General features: G+C 48.2%; 2 protein-coding genes across 7 annotated transcripts in view; one reads left to right on the top strand and one right to left on the bottom strand.

Annotated features, from left to right (window-relative positions):
* Positions 1-17,363, bottom strand: part of LOC135914339 (progranulin-like) — a 538,683-nt gene that overhangs the window by 392,327 nt on the left and 128,993 nt on the right. The window lies entirely within an intron of this gene.
* Positions 1,168-3,907, top strand: LOC135914326 (transcription factor Sox-21-B-like). The gene has a single exon (XM_065447133.1). The coding sequence runs from the start codon at positions 1,421-1,423 to the stop codon at positions 2,309-2,311; it is 891 nt and encodes a 296-aa protein (XP_065303205.1). The 5' UTR covers positions 1,168-1,420; the 3' UTR covers positions 2,312-3,907.

The raw sequence follows: 17,363 nt of genomic DNA on the forward strand, positions 1-17,363 counted from the left end.
CGGAAGAACTCTCGAAAGCAAGCCTGATTACGAGGCATGCTTTTGTGTGGTGGGAGGGGGAGTGGAGGACTGTGGATTAAGTATGCACACCTGGGGGTTCTGTGAGGCGGTGCATCTAAATGTAAGTACGCGAGCGTTCTTGCATTTCGTCCCCGTCGATATGCGACCGGCATCGAGCCCGGCATCTCGAGCTCAGTGTATAGTGCAACACCGTAGCAACCATATAGTCGAAGTATTCGCGCACTAAGGATTCGTACTGAGCTTCGAAAGGTATGCGTCTTCTCTCCTTTCTACAGCTAACATTGAGGTCCCGTTTTCCTCCCGATGATCGTGAAAACAATCATTCGTGCCGAAAACAACCGAGCCTCACTGTGCGAAATGTGACGATCCTTGAATAGGAATAACAACGTAAAACAGCTTCAAATGCTTCTCATTCTGAACCATAGGTAGATCTGAGCGAGACGCAGCTGGCAGACAGAGAGTCTACATATCAATTACTTCAACGAACAAGATCGGAAGGTGAATATACTGCGTGTGAACTGCGAGCTACACGAAAACATGAGCGAAGCGTTGTGCTCAGACTGCGTAAACGGAGAGCGCGGGACTCATTGAGCATTACAGAGCGTAATAAATGCCTACGAGTCAGGCTTTGATAGACTGCGGTTTAACTCCTCTGTTCCTCAGCCATCCAGAATAACTGCATCTTAGCTAACGAAAGTTCGCCATAACAAAACGCATGCCATCCCAACAATGGCTCGAGCATGAAACAACACAGTGCAGTAGCCTACCACGTCGGTTAAACGGTGCCCACTTTGCGTAGACAGCGACACAGCCATCCTTCGACCACGAGAGCGATTCTTACGCTGATCACAACGCCCGCTCAACCGCGTCGAGCAACGGCGGAGGGAGACTCGCGCGACCGACCGAGCGGTCCGAACAGCTGCCGCGCGGCCAGACAGCGGCGCGGCGCTCGCCGGCGGCCGGTCGCAACGCTGCAGCAGCAGCCGCAACTCCGGCTTAACGTCCGGATCGGCTTGGATCGGCTTGCGAGCTGCTCCGCCTTCGGTCGTCGAGAGCAGCCAGTTGGAGACGCATCGCACTCTCTCGGGGCGGCCCCGATCCCGCCCCGTTTCGCGCGGCGAGCACAAAGGCACCGACGAGCCTCCTCGCCCGCTCATTCCGTCCCGTGACTGTGCGCTGCTCTCTCTTCTTCGGGCGCACTCGAAGCGTGATCTTCAAAGCGCGGCTCCAGCCGCGCTCTTCCCTCGCCATCTCGCTCGCTGCGCAATAGCATAAACAGAAGAAAACGGGAAGGCGACTGACTCGACCGGCTGTTGTTTGTTACACGATCGCGCAGTGCGCGACGCATCGTGCCAGTAACAGCGTGCCGTTTGTACTTCGTTGGTCGTTCCTGCGTGCGATGTGCGAACCTGCCATGCTCCTGCAACACACTTCCGTCATCCAGAAGGGTCCCGGCGCAATGTCCACCGGTGCAGCGGTGGCCGCCAGTGCACGGAACCTCTCGAGCGGCGGTTCCGGCCGCGGCAGCGTCGACCACGTCAAGCGTCCCATGAACGCTTTCATGGTCTGGTCGCGGGGCCAGCGCCGCAAGATGGCCATCGAGAACCCCAAGATGCACAACTCGGAGATCTCCAAGCGCCTGGGCGCGGAGTGGAAGCTGCTCACGGAGTCCGAGAAGCGCCCCTTCATCGACGAAGCCAAGCGCCTCCGGGCCTTGCACATGAAGGAGCATCCCGACTACAAGTACCGGCCGCGACGAAAGCCCAAGCCGACCCCCTCTGGCAACCCCAGCACTGGTGCCACCACGACGTCTACGAGCCCTGCGACGGCCGCTGCGGTGGTGGCGAAACCAATGGCATCGATGGCCACCGAACGACCCTTCTTCGGCTTCGAGTCTCCCTTCAGTCGCCTGGAGAGCGAGAAGGCGGCCACGGTGCACCCAGCCTTGCCGGTTGCAGCCATGCCACCCGTCTCCGCGTCCCAGCACTGGCTAAGCTCGAGCTTGTCCAAGCTCCGGGGCGAACCTCCGCCGTTGTACTACAAGAGCGATCTGGCGTCACATTCACACCTGTTCGCCTCGCACTCTCCTCCCGTGTCCGCTGGCAACTTCATGTGCCCGCTGCCTCCTCCAGGACAGAGCGGCTTCATGCCTTGCCCTTGCCCTACCTACTACTCGCCGGCGGCAGCTGCTCTTCACCAATCCTTCCCGTGCTTCCTTCTCAAGCCTCACGAAGGAATGCATGGACTCACCAGGCCCCACACGGTCCTGGCCACGTCGCCCATGGCTTGAGCTACTAAGAAAGCCGGCGGTTTGTGGTTGTGTACATTCTTCTGGGGACTTCTGCAGACTTTGTCAGTGCCAAGCCTGAAGCTATGCGGTGAAAAATCTTTTTTACGGGTGAGCCGAATATTCGCTCTATCAGCGTCCCTGGTAGCACGGCCGAACCAAACGCAAGCTTCGAGGAGTTGCCGAAAGACTTATGTCAGAAGTATGTGTGTAGTTCGTTGCCGTTTACCAACTGACTCTTCACCGACGTATTGTACATATTTCTTCCTCGCGATGCGATGATCGTCGCTACTGTTGTAAATACCGTAGTCAGAATGCGTGTTATAGTGTTATATTTTGTGTACTGACCGCCATAGACGGTGGAGGAAAGGACTGATCGTACTAGTACGGTCGGAATGCTTTCTAGTCCAGCGCACTGCACGTGGGAGTGCTCAAGCATATAGAGGCGCCATAGAATCGCCATCAGTAAACGGCAAGGCGAGTCTTCTAAAAGAAGCAAAATATTCGTCCCAAGGAAGCGATGCAAATATAGCCAGATATGCAAGGAAAATAAGACTATCGGGCTATATATATATATACGAAGAAGAAGAAGAAATGTTCAAGGAATAATATAGGCCGGCTGGAGAAAAAAAGACGCCGCCGTCAAGCACAAAGGCAGCATTCACCGACGAGGAGAGAACAAGAGCAATTGACTCTTTGTATACGCGGAAGGCGAAGCGTCCACAAAAGGCTGATAGCTGGAACAGAAGAGTGTGGCGCTACGACGAGACCTCGGCTTTTCAAGAAATTACAGCATTCATCAGGCCACCTGTCAGCGCGCCATTCAAGGCGCAGCGCTATTTCGCTGCGAAGCGCTCTCTCGCACGCAGCCGACATGAGCGACTGCCGTATGGGGGGGAGGGGGGAGGGGGGGGGGGAGTGTATGTGCGGCGCCGGGGAGCGAGATAGGCGCGCGCTCTTCTTTCGAGCGATCGCTGGCGCAAGGCATGCCGCTTCAACAAGCAGTGCGCAGACCGTTGGCGCCGGCCTCATGACCGCCGCCGTTGAATCTCGTCTCTCTCGAGCAATGTAGTTATAAAGGCCTGAATGCACATCGAATTTCCTGACAGAGCCAGTTGGAGCAAAACGAAGAACACGAATAAGGGCAACTGCGAAGGAACCCTGCTCGATACAAATTTGATCGTACAAACAAGAACGGACGCTGCCCACTTGAAAGTTCTCGTTTCCTCTAAGTGCCTGCGGAGTCTTCAAACGCTCCTGCATGGACCCCGTTCCACGTCGACCTCGTTGCGAACACGGGACGCCAGGACAAAATTGCTCGCGACCACATGTCGTCTCGTGCTCCCCGCCGTTGCGCCGAAGACGCTAGTCTCTTCAAGGATCTTCGTTCTGAGAAACGTTGCAGCGCGAAACGTTTGATGCTGCAGTGCTTCGCGGCCGTGTGCAGAGCTGAGAAGACGCCGCATTATCGCTGCAGTGTGTGATAAAAACAAAAAGGTTCCTTATCCCGCAAAGTGCGCGTGCAATAATAATGGACAATAAAACTGGGAAGCGACGCGCAGCTCAACCGTCGCTTTCCTTATTTTTTCTCCTCACAAAGATGTCTCCGTCTCTTATCGTTCTTTTACTCCTTTCAGCAGTGCGGCCTGCATGCGTGTAACACTGCAGTCGCACGGCCCGTCGCAAACTGCTATTCGGAGAAACCCTCAAGAGTGTGAGAAGTGCGCTGTAACGTGGTACAACGCATATCACTTCAACAATGCATCTTCCTAGGAAAATAGATTCGGAAATAAAACTTCGGAAACTAAAAATTTTAAGAATCCCATGCACGTCAGCAGTAAAGCTTAAAAATTAGTCAAAGGGCTTACACGCCCCGACCAGCCCAGTACAGCACACTGCTGAAAGGGGTAAAAATACCACTTTTGAAATTATTTCGATCAAAAAATTATCGATCGATTTTGATCGATCAAATTTTTGATCGATCAATTTCGATCATGTTTCCGTCACCCTCTGCTGCTTGAAATATGACCACACCTAGCATCACCTCTACAATTATACACACGCAAGGACCACGCTTGAGGCTGGCGAACATTACTGCAAATAATCGTGCTTAAACAAAAAAAAATACAGTTGAGTTGTACTAGCAAATTACTTTTACCACGAGAGATGTTTTCGTAAGCCCGAAAAGATGCAATAAAGAAAGAGTGGTGGCCACGCCCTCCCAAACTTTCCGAATTTGTGCATTTCGACAGCATCTACTTTGGTCCAGTTGACTGCTTATCGCTAAAAAAGTGTAAAGTTGCATGGGAAGGTAACCGGGAGCTCAACCTAACAATTTTTGAGAACGCCGCCGGAACGGCCTAAGTAGAAAATAGGGTTGCAGGCTGATGAACTTAGAAATAGGTGACGTCACACTGACGTTCCAGCGCACATGTTGCTTCGCGAATTTATAAAGAAATGGAAGCACAGCCTACTCTTTCTTCAGTAATGATCAATCATTTTCCACCAAAGTAATGACAATGGAGTCTTCAAAGGACACTTTATCAGTATAAGCTAGCTTAGTGTTATTCTTCAGTACGTTTAAAGGCACTTATGTGCTTGCACAATCGATATTTTGTGCACGAGATCTATCAGTCAACACATGCGACAAGATTGGCTCAAGCGGACTGCTCAGCATGCTGAGACGTTGTCATGTAAAGGATTCCACTATTTCTTTGTTTATTGCCAATAGCAACACAGAAAGAAGCATCTCCAAGAAGAGGCTGGACGTTTCCAGGATAAACTGCGTGTAATTGAAAATGCTCATTTTCTACCCGCAGTTGAATTTTTGTTTTCGGAGTAGCGAACGTGGTGAAAATTTTGGATAAAGTGAAACTATGTAAAACTTTCAGCACAGTAAGCCACATTGTTAATGTCTACGGTTACATTTAATCGCAAGGGCATCCACCAGAACTTCTACGTAACTGAAGAGTATATGGCGACGGCGTCGACGACGCCCAATAATGCAGTGTCCACGTCCACGTCATCGGTGCCTGCGGACCCGATGGGTAACTGCGAGATGCAGTCGGCGTCGGTGTGCATCTTATCTGATTTGTAAATTATTCATGACAACCTCCTGAAGCCTAAGACTCCAGCGCGCCAGACGGCCAGATGGGTCTTTCAAGTTAGTCAGCCAACAAAGAAACTGCCTTCGCTATCCCCGACGGTCTTTGCGAATTTAAGGTCCTACCTTTCGATTTGTGCTCAACGCTTCAACTGTACAAAGCGCCCTTCATGGGTTTCTTGCATTACAGCACTCCGGTGCTGTCAAGCACCTGGAGGACAAATCTCAGAGTACTTGAGGGTATGCAAGCTCAAGCACTTAAACATGTCTCGGTCTACTGCGATGTGCTTCAACAGCCACAACACTCACCAAGGAACATCCCATCAGTACATATATCGTCATAGACACCCTTAGAAATCATTTTCGTCCCCTTTCCCGACTCCAGTCTTAACACCTTGCTTCTCTCTCGGAAAGTACACCACATGCAGCTTTTTCAGGCATTGTAGCCTCGTAACGATCCTCTTTTGCGTCCGATTTCCCGCCTGCGGCAAGATGTCATTTTCCTTTGTCGTGTCTCTGGCAGTCAAAAGTGCTGCTTTCCATTCCACGAGTTGGAAAGAAGCCCGACTTGCCAACTTGTGCCCTGAATCAAGCCGCTCTACATCAACTGCATGATTCATGCTCCAATCTAGTTCACGTTTATGCAGATGGCCCTTCGGCTCTAACCAGCTTTACAGGTGCGGTAGTGATTCCGTCGATGTTAATCCGCTACAAGTTCAAAATCAGCCATGTCACAACATCGACAGGATCCGAATTCTCCACCCTCCGTAGCGCAGTGCTATATGTGCAGAAACAATCATCAAATCACTGGGCTATATACAGTATATTCTGTGATTCAAAGGCAGCCATGCAATCACTCCTATGAGCTCTGCACCACAGGCCACATGAACAATTGATAGCAGAGATGGGATTACGCTACCATCAAGCGGCGGACGGAGGCCACGACATTGTATACTTCAGTGGCTACCCGGGCACTGCGACATTACCGGCAATGACAGTGCCGACAGAGCTGCCCGGGGGGCACATGATGAATGTGAAAGCACCTCGATACCATGCATTGTCGAGAATGGATGCAGCACTGCACGTCAGCGGTCTTGCCCATATTATTACTCTAAGGAAATGAAGCACACCGGAGTTCATCAACTGGCGCCTATATGCCATGGACCTGCATATGACATTGCAACTTTTACCTGGGTATAACCGACGGGAAGAAGTGCCGCTTGCGAGTCGGTGTTTGTTTCACAAACGCCTACTCATTCCTCATTGGAATGGCAGACAGTCCCAATTGCACCACATGTGTTGACGAAACGACCAAACATCCCCTGTATGACTGCCCTCATACGAAGACGAGAGGAGTGCCCTTCGTGCAGCTTTGGAGCACTTAGACGACCGTCCTTTCACAGATGAGAAGATTTTGGGCCCGTGGCCTCGTGCGTCTGCTATGTGCAAGGCCACAAAGGCGCTGGTGCGTTTCTTGAAATGCGCCAGCCTGTATGACCGCCTGTGACCAAGTGATGAGCTTTTGTGTGCGTAACAGTGCGGATTGCGAACTTCTTTCTTCCTTCTCTTTCAATTCCTCTTCTCTTTTAATCCCTTCCCCATTGTAGGGTAGCCTACCGGTCTCAATATGGTTAGCCTCCGTGCCTTTCCCTTATGACTTTCTCTCTCTATGCTAAATCGACTCACATCCACGTATTAGTTATTCAAGCAGCCGCAACAAACATTTCAGCTATAAGTCAACTCACACTTATCTGTTATTAGTCTCATAAAATTGGTTTATACAGTCTAAGTTTATTGACCTTGCCTTATAAAGCCTAGAGAATACATACGAAAAACCCGCGGAAGATATCCTAAGACTATGTCAGCGAATGTCCCAATATCTTTCGACGGCCCATTTTCCTCGTTTTGATCATTTGCTCCTGTCCCCTTTAAAGCTGGTTTCCGGGCCTGTCGCGGAAGTCGCAGATTAGGCGGCGTAATCACGATTGCGTAACCTTCCCTTCGGACGCGTGTTATGCAAACGCCGGACGCAGAGCAGTCCGAGAGCAAACGCCACTGCCGCGATGATAAGGCAGTGTCGTCCGGGGGCGTCGTAAAAAAAGAGCTGGGCGCCGCTCATTCATACCGTGTGCTCGGCGCCTCGCGACAGATGAGCCCTTACGTGACTCACAAGACATATCTTTCGTCTATGTAGCCATGCGGTGAGAAGAAGAAAGGCTGCGATCGCTGAAAGGCATTTCCGGCGGGAATTCAGTGGTGCTGCTTCTTTTCAAGCCCATGCCGTGCCGCCCAGCTATACGAAGAATATAGAAAGGTGCGACCGCGGCAGAAAAAGGCGCCGCGTTATCACCTGATGAAAGGAAGCGCCCGTTTGCCGTCTCATCGGCAGCGCTAACACTCGACCTCAACGTTCCTCCCGCCATCTTGGCGCTTTGCTAGGCGTAACTGGAGTGTCTTGCAGGTCTTTCGGTTGGACAGCGGCTACTGGTCATTATTATACTGTAGCCTCTAAAAGGTTCTTTGTGTGTGTGTGTGTGTGTGTGTGTGTGTGTGTGTGTGTGTGTGTGTGTGTGTGTGTGTGTGTGTGTGTGTGTGTGTGTGTGTGTGTGTGTGTGTGTGTGTGTGTGTGTGTGTGTGTGTGTGTGTGTGTGTGTGTGTGTGTGTGTGTGTGTGTGTGTGTGTGTGTGTGTGTGTGTGTGTGTGTGTGTGTGTGTGTGTGTGTGTGTGTGTGTGTGTGTGTGTGTGTGTGTGTGTGTGTGTGTGTGTGTGTGTGTGTGTGTGTGTGTGTGTGTGTGTGTGTGTGTGTGTGTGTGTGTGTGTGTGTGTGTGTGTGTGTGTGTGTGTGTGTGTGTGTGTGTGTGTGTGTGTGTGTGTGTGTGTGTGTGTGTGTGTGTGTGTGTGTGTGTGTGTGTGTGTGTGTGTGTGTGTGTGTGTGTGTGTGTGTGTGTGTGTGTGTGTGTGTGTGTGTGTGTGTGTGTGTGTGTGTGTGTGTGTGTGTGTGTGTGTGTGTGTGTGTGTGTGTGTGTGTGTGTGTGTGTGTGTGTGTGTGTGTGTGTGTGTGTGTGTGTGTGTGTGTGTGTGTGTGTGTGTGTGTGTGTGTGTGTGTGTGTGTGTGTGTGTGTGTGTGTGTGTGTGTGTGTGTGTGTGTGTGTGTGTGTGTGTGTGTGTGTGTGTGTGTGTGTGTGTGTGTGTGTGTGTGTGTGTGTGTGTGTGTGTGTGTGTGTGTGTGTGTGTGTGTGTGTGTGTGTGTGTGTGTGTGTGTGTGTGTGTGTGTGTGTGTGTGTGTGTGTGTGTGTGTGTGTGTGTGTGTGTGTGTGTGTGTGTGTGTGTGTGTGTGTGTGTGTGTGTGTGTGTGTGTGTGTGTGTGTGTGTGTGTGTGTGTGTGTGTGTGTGTGTGTGTGTGTGTGTGTGTGTGTGTGTGTGTGTGTTACGAGGATGTGCCTTACACATGAAAACAACAAGGCTCCTCTATGGGAGCGGCAGCCAAATCACTGGCGAGAATAGCTTTCCGCACATTGTGCGACACTTATCATGAATGAGTGCGCGCTGCAGGCATGCCCGCGGTAGTTATCAACAAGGGAAATAGGTGTGTGCCTGTGTGTGCGTGCGTGCGTGATTATGTCACTCGGCAGCTCAGTTTCAGTTAATCGCGTATTAACAGAAAAAGACAGAGACTTCATCCGGCGTTACGCAAGGACACCATTTAGAAATTTTTGTCCATGCACATTTCCTCAACACGAAAGAACAAGAGAACGAAGAGGACAAGAAATTTTCGAAGTCAGGAGTGACGTCGTCACTTGTGCGTTTTGTGTGCGAAATTCTAGAAAGCACAATTTGATTTTTTTTATCCTAATAACCAACTTCATTCTATCAGATAAATGTAAATATTTTTTGTTCAAAGAATGTTACTGCTACATATCTGCATTCTTGATGCTGTTTAATGTTGCGAGCGGTATTGCACTGAACTAGTGACTGTTGTTGCTGTTTGTTCTAGTGTGTCTTTTTAAGCGGTTACTTAACCTTGACATGTGAACACGTACCGTTTGTGAATGTTGCTGTCTTCTTTGTTGCGGAGATGTGTGCATATTTGATATTGAACAGGCGAATAAGTTCTATGCAATCGGTCAAGGCAGTATTTTTGCACATATATTTCGTATTCTTGATTAAGGTTACGTAGGAGGGTAGGGGGAGGGGGGGAGAGAAAAGAAGAGTCTACCAGTTTGAATAGGTCGAATAGTTCCTTTCGACGTTTAAAAGGGGGAGGGAGGCACCATATCTGTGGACCACTCGTGTGGTATCTAGCCGGTTTATTACTGGCTAGCCTCTCTGGTAATTACATCTTTCGCTTCGTCTCTCTCTTTCTCTCTTTGTGCCCAATATATTAAAGAAACGAATAAAGGGTTATAGCTGCAACTGTTTTGCCATACGAGATACCTTTTGGTTAAGGAGCACCGCCTCTAGCCATCAGAATTCAGGTGCTTACGCGTACATTGGCAGCGCCTGGTTTCTCCCGTTCTCTTGAAATGTGCACCGACGGCCTCCGACGCACGTGGAAACCATTTCTGAGCGCGCTTTCGTGCCGTATGGAAAACACAGCACGTGTGCTGTCGCAGACCATATCATACACACACGGTTCAACCTTCTCCGCGTCTCGCGCCGCTCTGGACCGTATGCGACAACAATCGCAGCTCCTTGTCGCGGCCGAGTACAGAGAAGAATAAAGGGGGCCTGGAAGGAAACGGTGAGCTCCCGAGAAATGAAGCGCCGGGGTCAGAGCCTCGGCAGTTGCCCCCTGCAACCCCCCCTCCCCCCCATCCCGCCCTCCTAACGCCCTTCGGCACTCTCCCGCAGGTCAACCTCGGAGAGCACGCAAGCGGCGCCGTGTGCAGAGACACAAAAGACCCCTGCGCGTACAGACAAAGACCGGGGGATCGCTCCGAGCGTCCCAGCGGGGAAGAGGGGGGGTCGTCACTCCATTGTCTCTGTCGAAGCCGTCGCAGGAGGACTCACCCGCTATCCGCCGTGCCCTAATGGCAGTCATTGCGGCTAACCAGATGCCACACATCTGGCCCCGGTCGCTTTCTTTCGTCGCACCGTAATCGCCCTTCGGACAGCGTTCCACCGCAAGCCGACTGGAGCTCCGCGGATGATTGCTTTCCTTTTTCCTTCTTTCTCGTTTCTTATCCTTTTTCCAGGCCGAGTTGGTCTTTCATATGTTTCGCCTTTTATACACTTCGCTGCTGAATATAATTCCTCCTCCTTTTTCTTTTCAACCCCGTTATTGAAGTAAGAGGGGGGGGGGGGGGGGGGTGGAAGCGACTGTTGCACGACGTGGATTGAAGGGGCGGAGCTCTCGCTGGCTACCATTCTGACGGACTCCTGTTGCGCGCGCGTTGTGCGCGCTTCACTGTTTCTGGCCCCGAGAAGGGAGCCTTTCCAACGTCATGGTTGTTCTATTCCAACCGAAATATATTTATTGTGTTTGCGTGTATATAATACATACAGTATCTGCCAGAAGGACCTAGTCGGAAGAAAACGCATGTCGACGACTTTCGGCTTTGAGGAATTTGCGGTCGTATCTGTTGCTATATAGTGCTATTATGTTATGACGATGCTACAGGGCTTTTCTTCTGTTTTGAACAGCAGAACGTCTCGAACGTCTGCAGAGTTAGTTTCCTACGCGTAATAAAGAACGGACGACCTTCTCTTTAGAGATGTCAACTGTCGACGTCATTGAACGGAACATTTACGCGTCCCCCGGTGCAGAAATGGCATTCTCTTCGTGAGAAGATTTCATGAACGGTTGTCGGCCTAGTAAACGTAGTAAACCTAGTAAGCCATAGCGTCAGCCTTTGTTGTTTATGCAGAAATCACATTGAATCGATGCTATACTAAATTTGCTGGCTGTGCTAAGAGTTGTGAACATCTATATGCAGAATAACGAAATTGTGTTTGGTATAAATTCAGATCCCGAGGCAAGTTGTCTTACGACCACAAATCGAAGACGAAGAAGGTGTGTGTGTGTTGTAAAGTGATCATCACTGTATATCATAATCATCACCCAGCACCTGTAGTAGCATGTCAGGCGAACAGCCAGGCTAACGTCTCCAACATACCATTAAAGTTTGTCCCTCTTCTCTCTCTGCCGTCATGCCAATAGCCTTATCAATCGTCTCGAACCACTGGCCCTTAGAAAGCGCGCGAATTTCAAACACGATAAAGTTATTTTAATGTAGTTCCTAATGGTTCAGGGGATACCACGCTTGCTTTTTCCTTGACAGTAAAATGCACATTTTGCGAACGTGCCCACAAGAATATTTTCTAATGAGCTCACAGTAAGTTTCCAATGCTTGCTTCTCCGTGAAAGAATTATTAGGAGAATTGAATTTCGGGGGGCGCTATGGTGTATCACACAAACGAGTCACGATAATCGGGAGTGTCCCATCAGTCATCCCATACGTCCCAGCGTCTGTCTTCGTATAATGTATAGCACGCCTAAAGGTCGCGGTTGAACAGTGACAGGCATTTACGGACTGACTACAACTTTTACCTGAACGAATTAATCTTCAATCTCATCAATTAATGTCTGTGTACGAAGTATGTGTCGGATTACACCGCGACGAAGTCGGCTCAATACACGTATAATAAAGACTCTTAAGAAAAGGTCGTACTAGTTACTACCTATATTGTTGCACCATTTACTTCCCTAGTGTGACTACAGATGGTAACGATCGAGCTAGTAACGTAACTCACCAAACGAGGTAGTCACTGGTACGGTTAGTTCCCTCCCCGTGTTTATGGTCCTGGCTTGACTCGTAGTGCTAGAGCACTGTTAGTGAAATTAAGAATTGGCTCTATGTTGGTGCGCGAGCGCTTGTATGGTTAAGGGCGCGTGGACAGTTCGTCGTGTCCTGTGGCTCCTGTGAGACACTTGAACACCTTATGCTGGAGTGTCCCGCATTCGTGCAGTGCTAATTAAGGAATATGTACTGATTGGACTCAAGTGTACGACCCTTGACGATTGCCTGTTTCCGAGAGGGAGTGCTGCTCAACGTGACCACGCCCATAGAGCCTTGCTGCCTTTCAGGCAGAAAACTTATTTGGCCTCCCTCTTACAGGCATTTTCTTCCGTGTTCCTACTTTCTTCTGTCCGTGTATCTGTCATTTGTTTATTTCCTATTTTCTTTCCTATTTATTTGTTTTCTATCTCCCTCTCCTCTTCTCTTTTCCTTACCTCCTCCCGATACCGTAGGCATGGCGCTGTGTCCCTCGGGGCAGTTGTCAGCTTGCTCCCTCCGTTTCCTTTGTGCGCTTGTATGTTTCCATATAATAATAATAATAATAATAATAATAATAATAATAATAATAATAATAATAATAATAATAATAATAATAATAATAATAATAATAATAATAATAATAATAATAATAATAATAACCCTATTGCAAAACCCAGTGCCACTGGGACCCAGTGCGCCTGATTATGGGCCCAGTGCAGCGCGCTGGATGCTGGGGCGCTGGGATCGCGCAGCGTGCTGGGAGGCACTGGCTACTCGCGCGAAAAACAGCTCTAGCGCGTTAAATATGCGATGCCTGGACGCCGTATATATATTTTTGAATATAGAAAGCAACAAGGAGCGTTTTAGTGCAATAAAAAAAAGGAAAAAAAAAACGCCAAAAATAAAACCGCTACGCCCAGGATTCGAACGTCCGACCTACAGATCCGAAGCCCGACACCTTACCACTACGCCACGCCAGCAGACGGAAACACGAGCGTAATTTACCATCTCAAAGCCGAAAAGCAGTTTGTTTGGCAAAGCTACGTCTTGTACAGGCATGGTTGATGCCCTATCGCCCAGCAACTAAAACTCACGCCTGTACCAGAAAGAAAAGGTTGCTGTGCGTATTCAGCAGTATGCTTGGAAGTGCCAGAACATCGATTTTCACTTGCGATTGCTATTTTAACTTCGAAAAAGTCCTAAATGAACCGCCGACCCGGGACGGTGTATGGGCTGTTTCTGCCGATTTCGATAGCCGTTTCTTGTTCTTCACGCAAAGGATGTGCAACGTTTCCTTAGTTCAGTGATGCCTTTCAGTCAACACGCCTGTCTAGTCATATATCTTCGTCAGAGAAGCGCAGGCTAGTGCTGGGAGCCTTCGGCGATAGCGCATATACCTGTGTTTATGACGCGTCACATCAGCGGTCATCGCTTCTTGTGCTGACACTGTACACATGAAAAAATTGTTTATTTAAGAACACCGATGCGAAAGCTTAAATATAGAGTGATTTATCCTTGTTATATTTCTTGATACCTGAGCCTAGACGCGCCGATAGCGTGAGGACGGACTCAGCTGAAACGCTAGGCCTAAGCTTCGGTGGGGACCGATCTCGGCGCGGGTAGCTAGCGAAAGCTAAGAAGTGCGTATTTTAGCCTCAAAACTTTTTTCAGTACAATAGGGAAAGTGGAAGCGCACGAATCACTTCAGCTTTGTTATCGGTGCGATAATATCATTCAGCGATAAGCTTCGAACTCGGGGTCCGTCGCGCGTCTGAACGACTTCTGCATTTCATGTCCACTCCACAACACTGCGACAATTTCCAGTCATACGTTACGTGCGAACTACTTAAAAACGCGGCGTCCTCTGCGTTTACGTGGTTTCGTTAAAGAATTTAGCTATCCGCCAAGTCCAAAGGGAAAATAAAAAAAGCGAAAGTGATTTTCAGTTTCAAGTGCGCATGAATAAACATGGGCAGCTCACGCACCGTTATTCCAAGCTGGGACACGAAATAGGGTTTTATAACCCCAAGATATAGCGTTATTTGGGACAAGAGACTGGTATCAAGCGATAAAATTGTATAAATTAAGTATTAAATATTCAGCAGCGCTCGTCCATGCGTATGGAACCAGCGCGGCACAAACACAACCAGCGCAGTTTCCAGTGCGAACCAGCGCACTGCAGCGAGAACCAGCGCCTGTACAGCACAAACCAGTGCGCCCCAGCGTCATGGCAGTGGAACCAGCGTCTCTTCCAGTGTGACCCAGCTCTTATCCAGCGTTCTCACTGGTGTCCCAGTGAGTCCCAGCGAGTGCCAGCGTACCCAGTGCGACCCAGCGCCAAAAAGCGCGCTGGTTTCACGCTGGAAGACGCTGGGAGACGCTGGTTTTTGCAATAGGGAATAATAGTGATGATAATAATAATAATAATAATAATAATAATAATAATAATAATAATAATAATAATAATAATAATAATAATAATAATAATAATAATAATAATAATAGTGATAATAATAATAATAATAATAATAATAATAATAATAATAATAATAATAATAATAATAATAATAATGGGTCTCAGCTATCAATGTTGAACACAGTTAGCACCATCGCATACAAAGCTTCTATTCTATAACACACATATCGGACCCACTGTGGAATACGCCATAGCTGGTCCGATATATGCAGCAGAGGTGAGAATATTCCTACCAGGTGGTGTTAACTGCGTTAGGTTTTGGTAGCCGAGACCCATTACTAACAATGACTACCTTGTTTGGTCAGTTATGTTACCAATTTTATCGTTGCCAACTGCCGTTACACTAAGGCATGAAATGGTATGGCACTTAACTACTACGACCTTTTCCTCTTAAGAGTGTGATGCCAAAATATACACTCCTGAGAATGCGCTATGTGTAGCAGATCAGGCATAATTAAATATGTACACAGCAAGTTTTCTTCAGTGAAGATGAGGTTTGAAACGAGAGAATTTGCGGCTAGCGTTCTATAGTCTCCTTTAAATATCCCTTGATCTCCGGGGACGTTCAGCGAGTGACATCGATATCACCTCATCTGTGGTGACAGTAGTGGTTCTTATTGCACGCTGAACCTACACCCACCGAAACAGATTCAATAGCGGATTCAACCTATTACAATATCGTTGAGGTATAGGCAAAGAAAGTTTCGAGGTAAAAAGAAAGTGGCCAAGGCATGCATACGCGGGCCACACTTGTAATATAACTTTCCTTTGATGTTCTCGTGTTTATGAACTTCTTGAACGAGTAGCAGACAGAAAAGTTGCCGCATTAAGAAAAAAAAAAGAATTTGCTGCTGCTTCTTTTGTCACACTAGTTAGCACAATGCTTATGGAGCCACCAAATAAATGCCCGTCCGAAATGAAGATTAAACGCGAGCATGCTCGCGTACTCAGCTCTCGGATATTACTTGAAAAAGAGTACAATCGTTTTGCTATGTACTAAACATTGTCCAACTAGAAATTAGTAGCGCGCAATTGGGTCAGGTGTAATGTATATATTGAACATAAATGTCGTTCGTTTGACATGACTATACCAAATAAATAAAGCGAGCTGAATTATTGCGTGAGTGACATAATAATGAGCACAACAAGACACCAGCAAGATATCACTTCTATCTGTCTGATCACAACTATTCCCGCTTTATTCCACATTCAATTTCTGAATTAAAGCTGTTCGCGTCCTAAATTGGTTAAGACGGGGTAGTACTTGCGTTGTATGTAATTTCTCCCCTAAATACTTGACCTGTACGGGACGTGAACGTCGTTATAGGAGGATTGAAAAAGAAAAAGAAGGAACACTGTAATATAGCTGCGCGAACGTCTAGATCGAGGCCTGGCTTCAGCAGCATTATTACTGGGCAAGCGTACCACTTCGAAAAAAGATTTATTTATTTATTTATTTATTTATTTATTTATTTATTTATTTATTTATTTATTTATTTATTTTAACGTGCCAACGCAGCCCTATAGGTGTCGCGGGTCGAACCCGCGATACCTCCAACGCAGTAGAACGCCATATCCTCTGAGCTGCCGCGGCAAGTCTCAATTGAAGACGTATGCTGTTCAATTCCCTCACCTGTTCCAATTCTGCAGCAGCTTACTTTCCGCACGCTACACTGAACGTCACGTTTGACGGCTGCGCTTGGCGCTCGAACACTTCCGATGGGAATTCTCTCCTATATACAGCCCTCGCTGTATAAAAGATTCGTGCTCTCAAAATTCCAATGTCTATCTTCCGCATGAAATTCACGTGTAAATTTTCTATCCCGCTGTTTTCTATTAAAAAATGCGTGTTCTGATGCAAAACAGCGACTAACGCGGATTTTGTGCTTGCCGCCTCAGCGCCCCAGCGCGACATAAAAGTGCGATTTCTCGTGTTGCAATATGCGTATGTATAGAAAGGCTGGTTTCAAAGTTTCGTGCTCGGTCTCTTCTGTAGATAGAACTGTCACATAATAATAAAGCTTCACGCATATACGGGATTATCGCTAGGTGCAGGTCGTCTATAAACGTGTATTTGTATATGCCCAATATCCCCTTCAATCATGGCGTAGACGTTTGTGGACGTGACTTAATTTAGCCGTTTCTGTGTAGTGGTCACAGGGAATAGGCAACGAATATTATGACTTGACGAAAATCAACATTATGCTTTCCTAATCCCAAGCCCCAATCCCCAAGCCAGGTAAATCACCCAGCTTGGAGAGCCTCCGTCCTATCTCCCTTATTTCTTGCATTAGCAAAGTAGCGGAACATGCAGTGCATAACAGGATATCGAGGCATATTGAGCGCAACGAACTATTCCCGTACAATATGGTTGGTTTCAGGCCCTTGCTTTCAACGCAGGATGTCATGCTTCTGCTCAAAACACAGATAATCGACTCTCAAAGCAAAGATGTAAAAGGGGTCCTCGCACTGGATCTATCCAAGGCATTCGATACAATTGCACATGACTATATCCTTCAGGAAATATCGGCCTTGAACGTAGGAGTTAAGTTCTTCTCCTTCGTTGCATCCTTCCCCGAGAGCAGGACGGCGGCCATAAGTTGAGGCAATCAGTCTCGGAATATTTCACACTCGGAAACAGGGGTACTCCCCAAGGGGCCGTTATCTCACCCCTTCTGTTTAATATGACAATGCGCA

Source organism: Dermacentor albipictus, chromosome 1 (genome assembly GCF_038994185.2).
Source record: "Dermacentor albipictus isolate Rhodes 1998 colony chromosome 1, USDA_Dalb.pri_finalv2, whole genome shotgun sequence".
NCBI classification, from domain to species: domain Eukaryota; kingdom Metazoa; phylum Arthropoda; class Arachnida; order Ixodida; family Ixodidae; genus Dermacentor; species Dermacentor albipictus.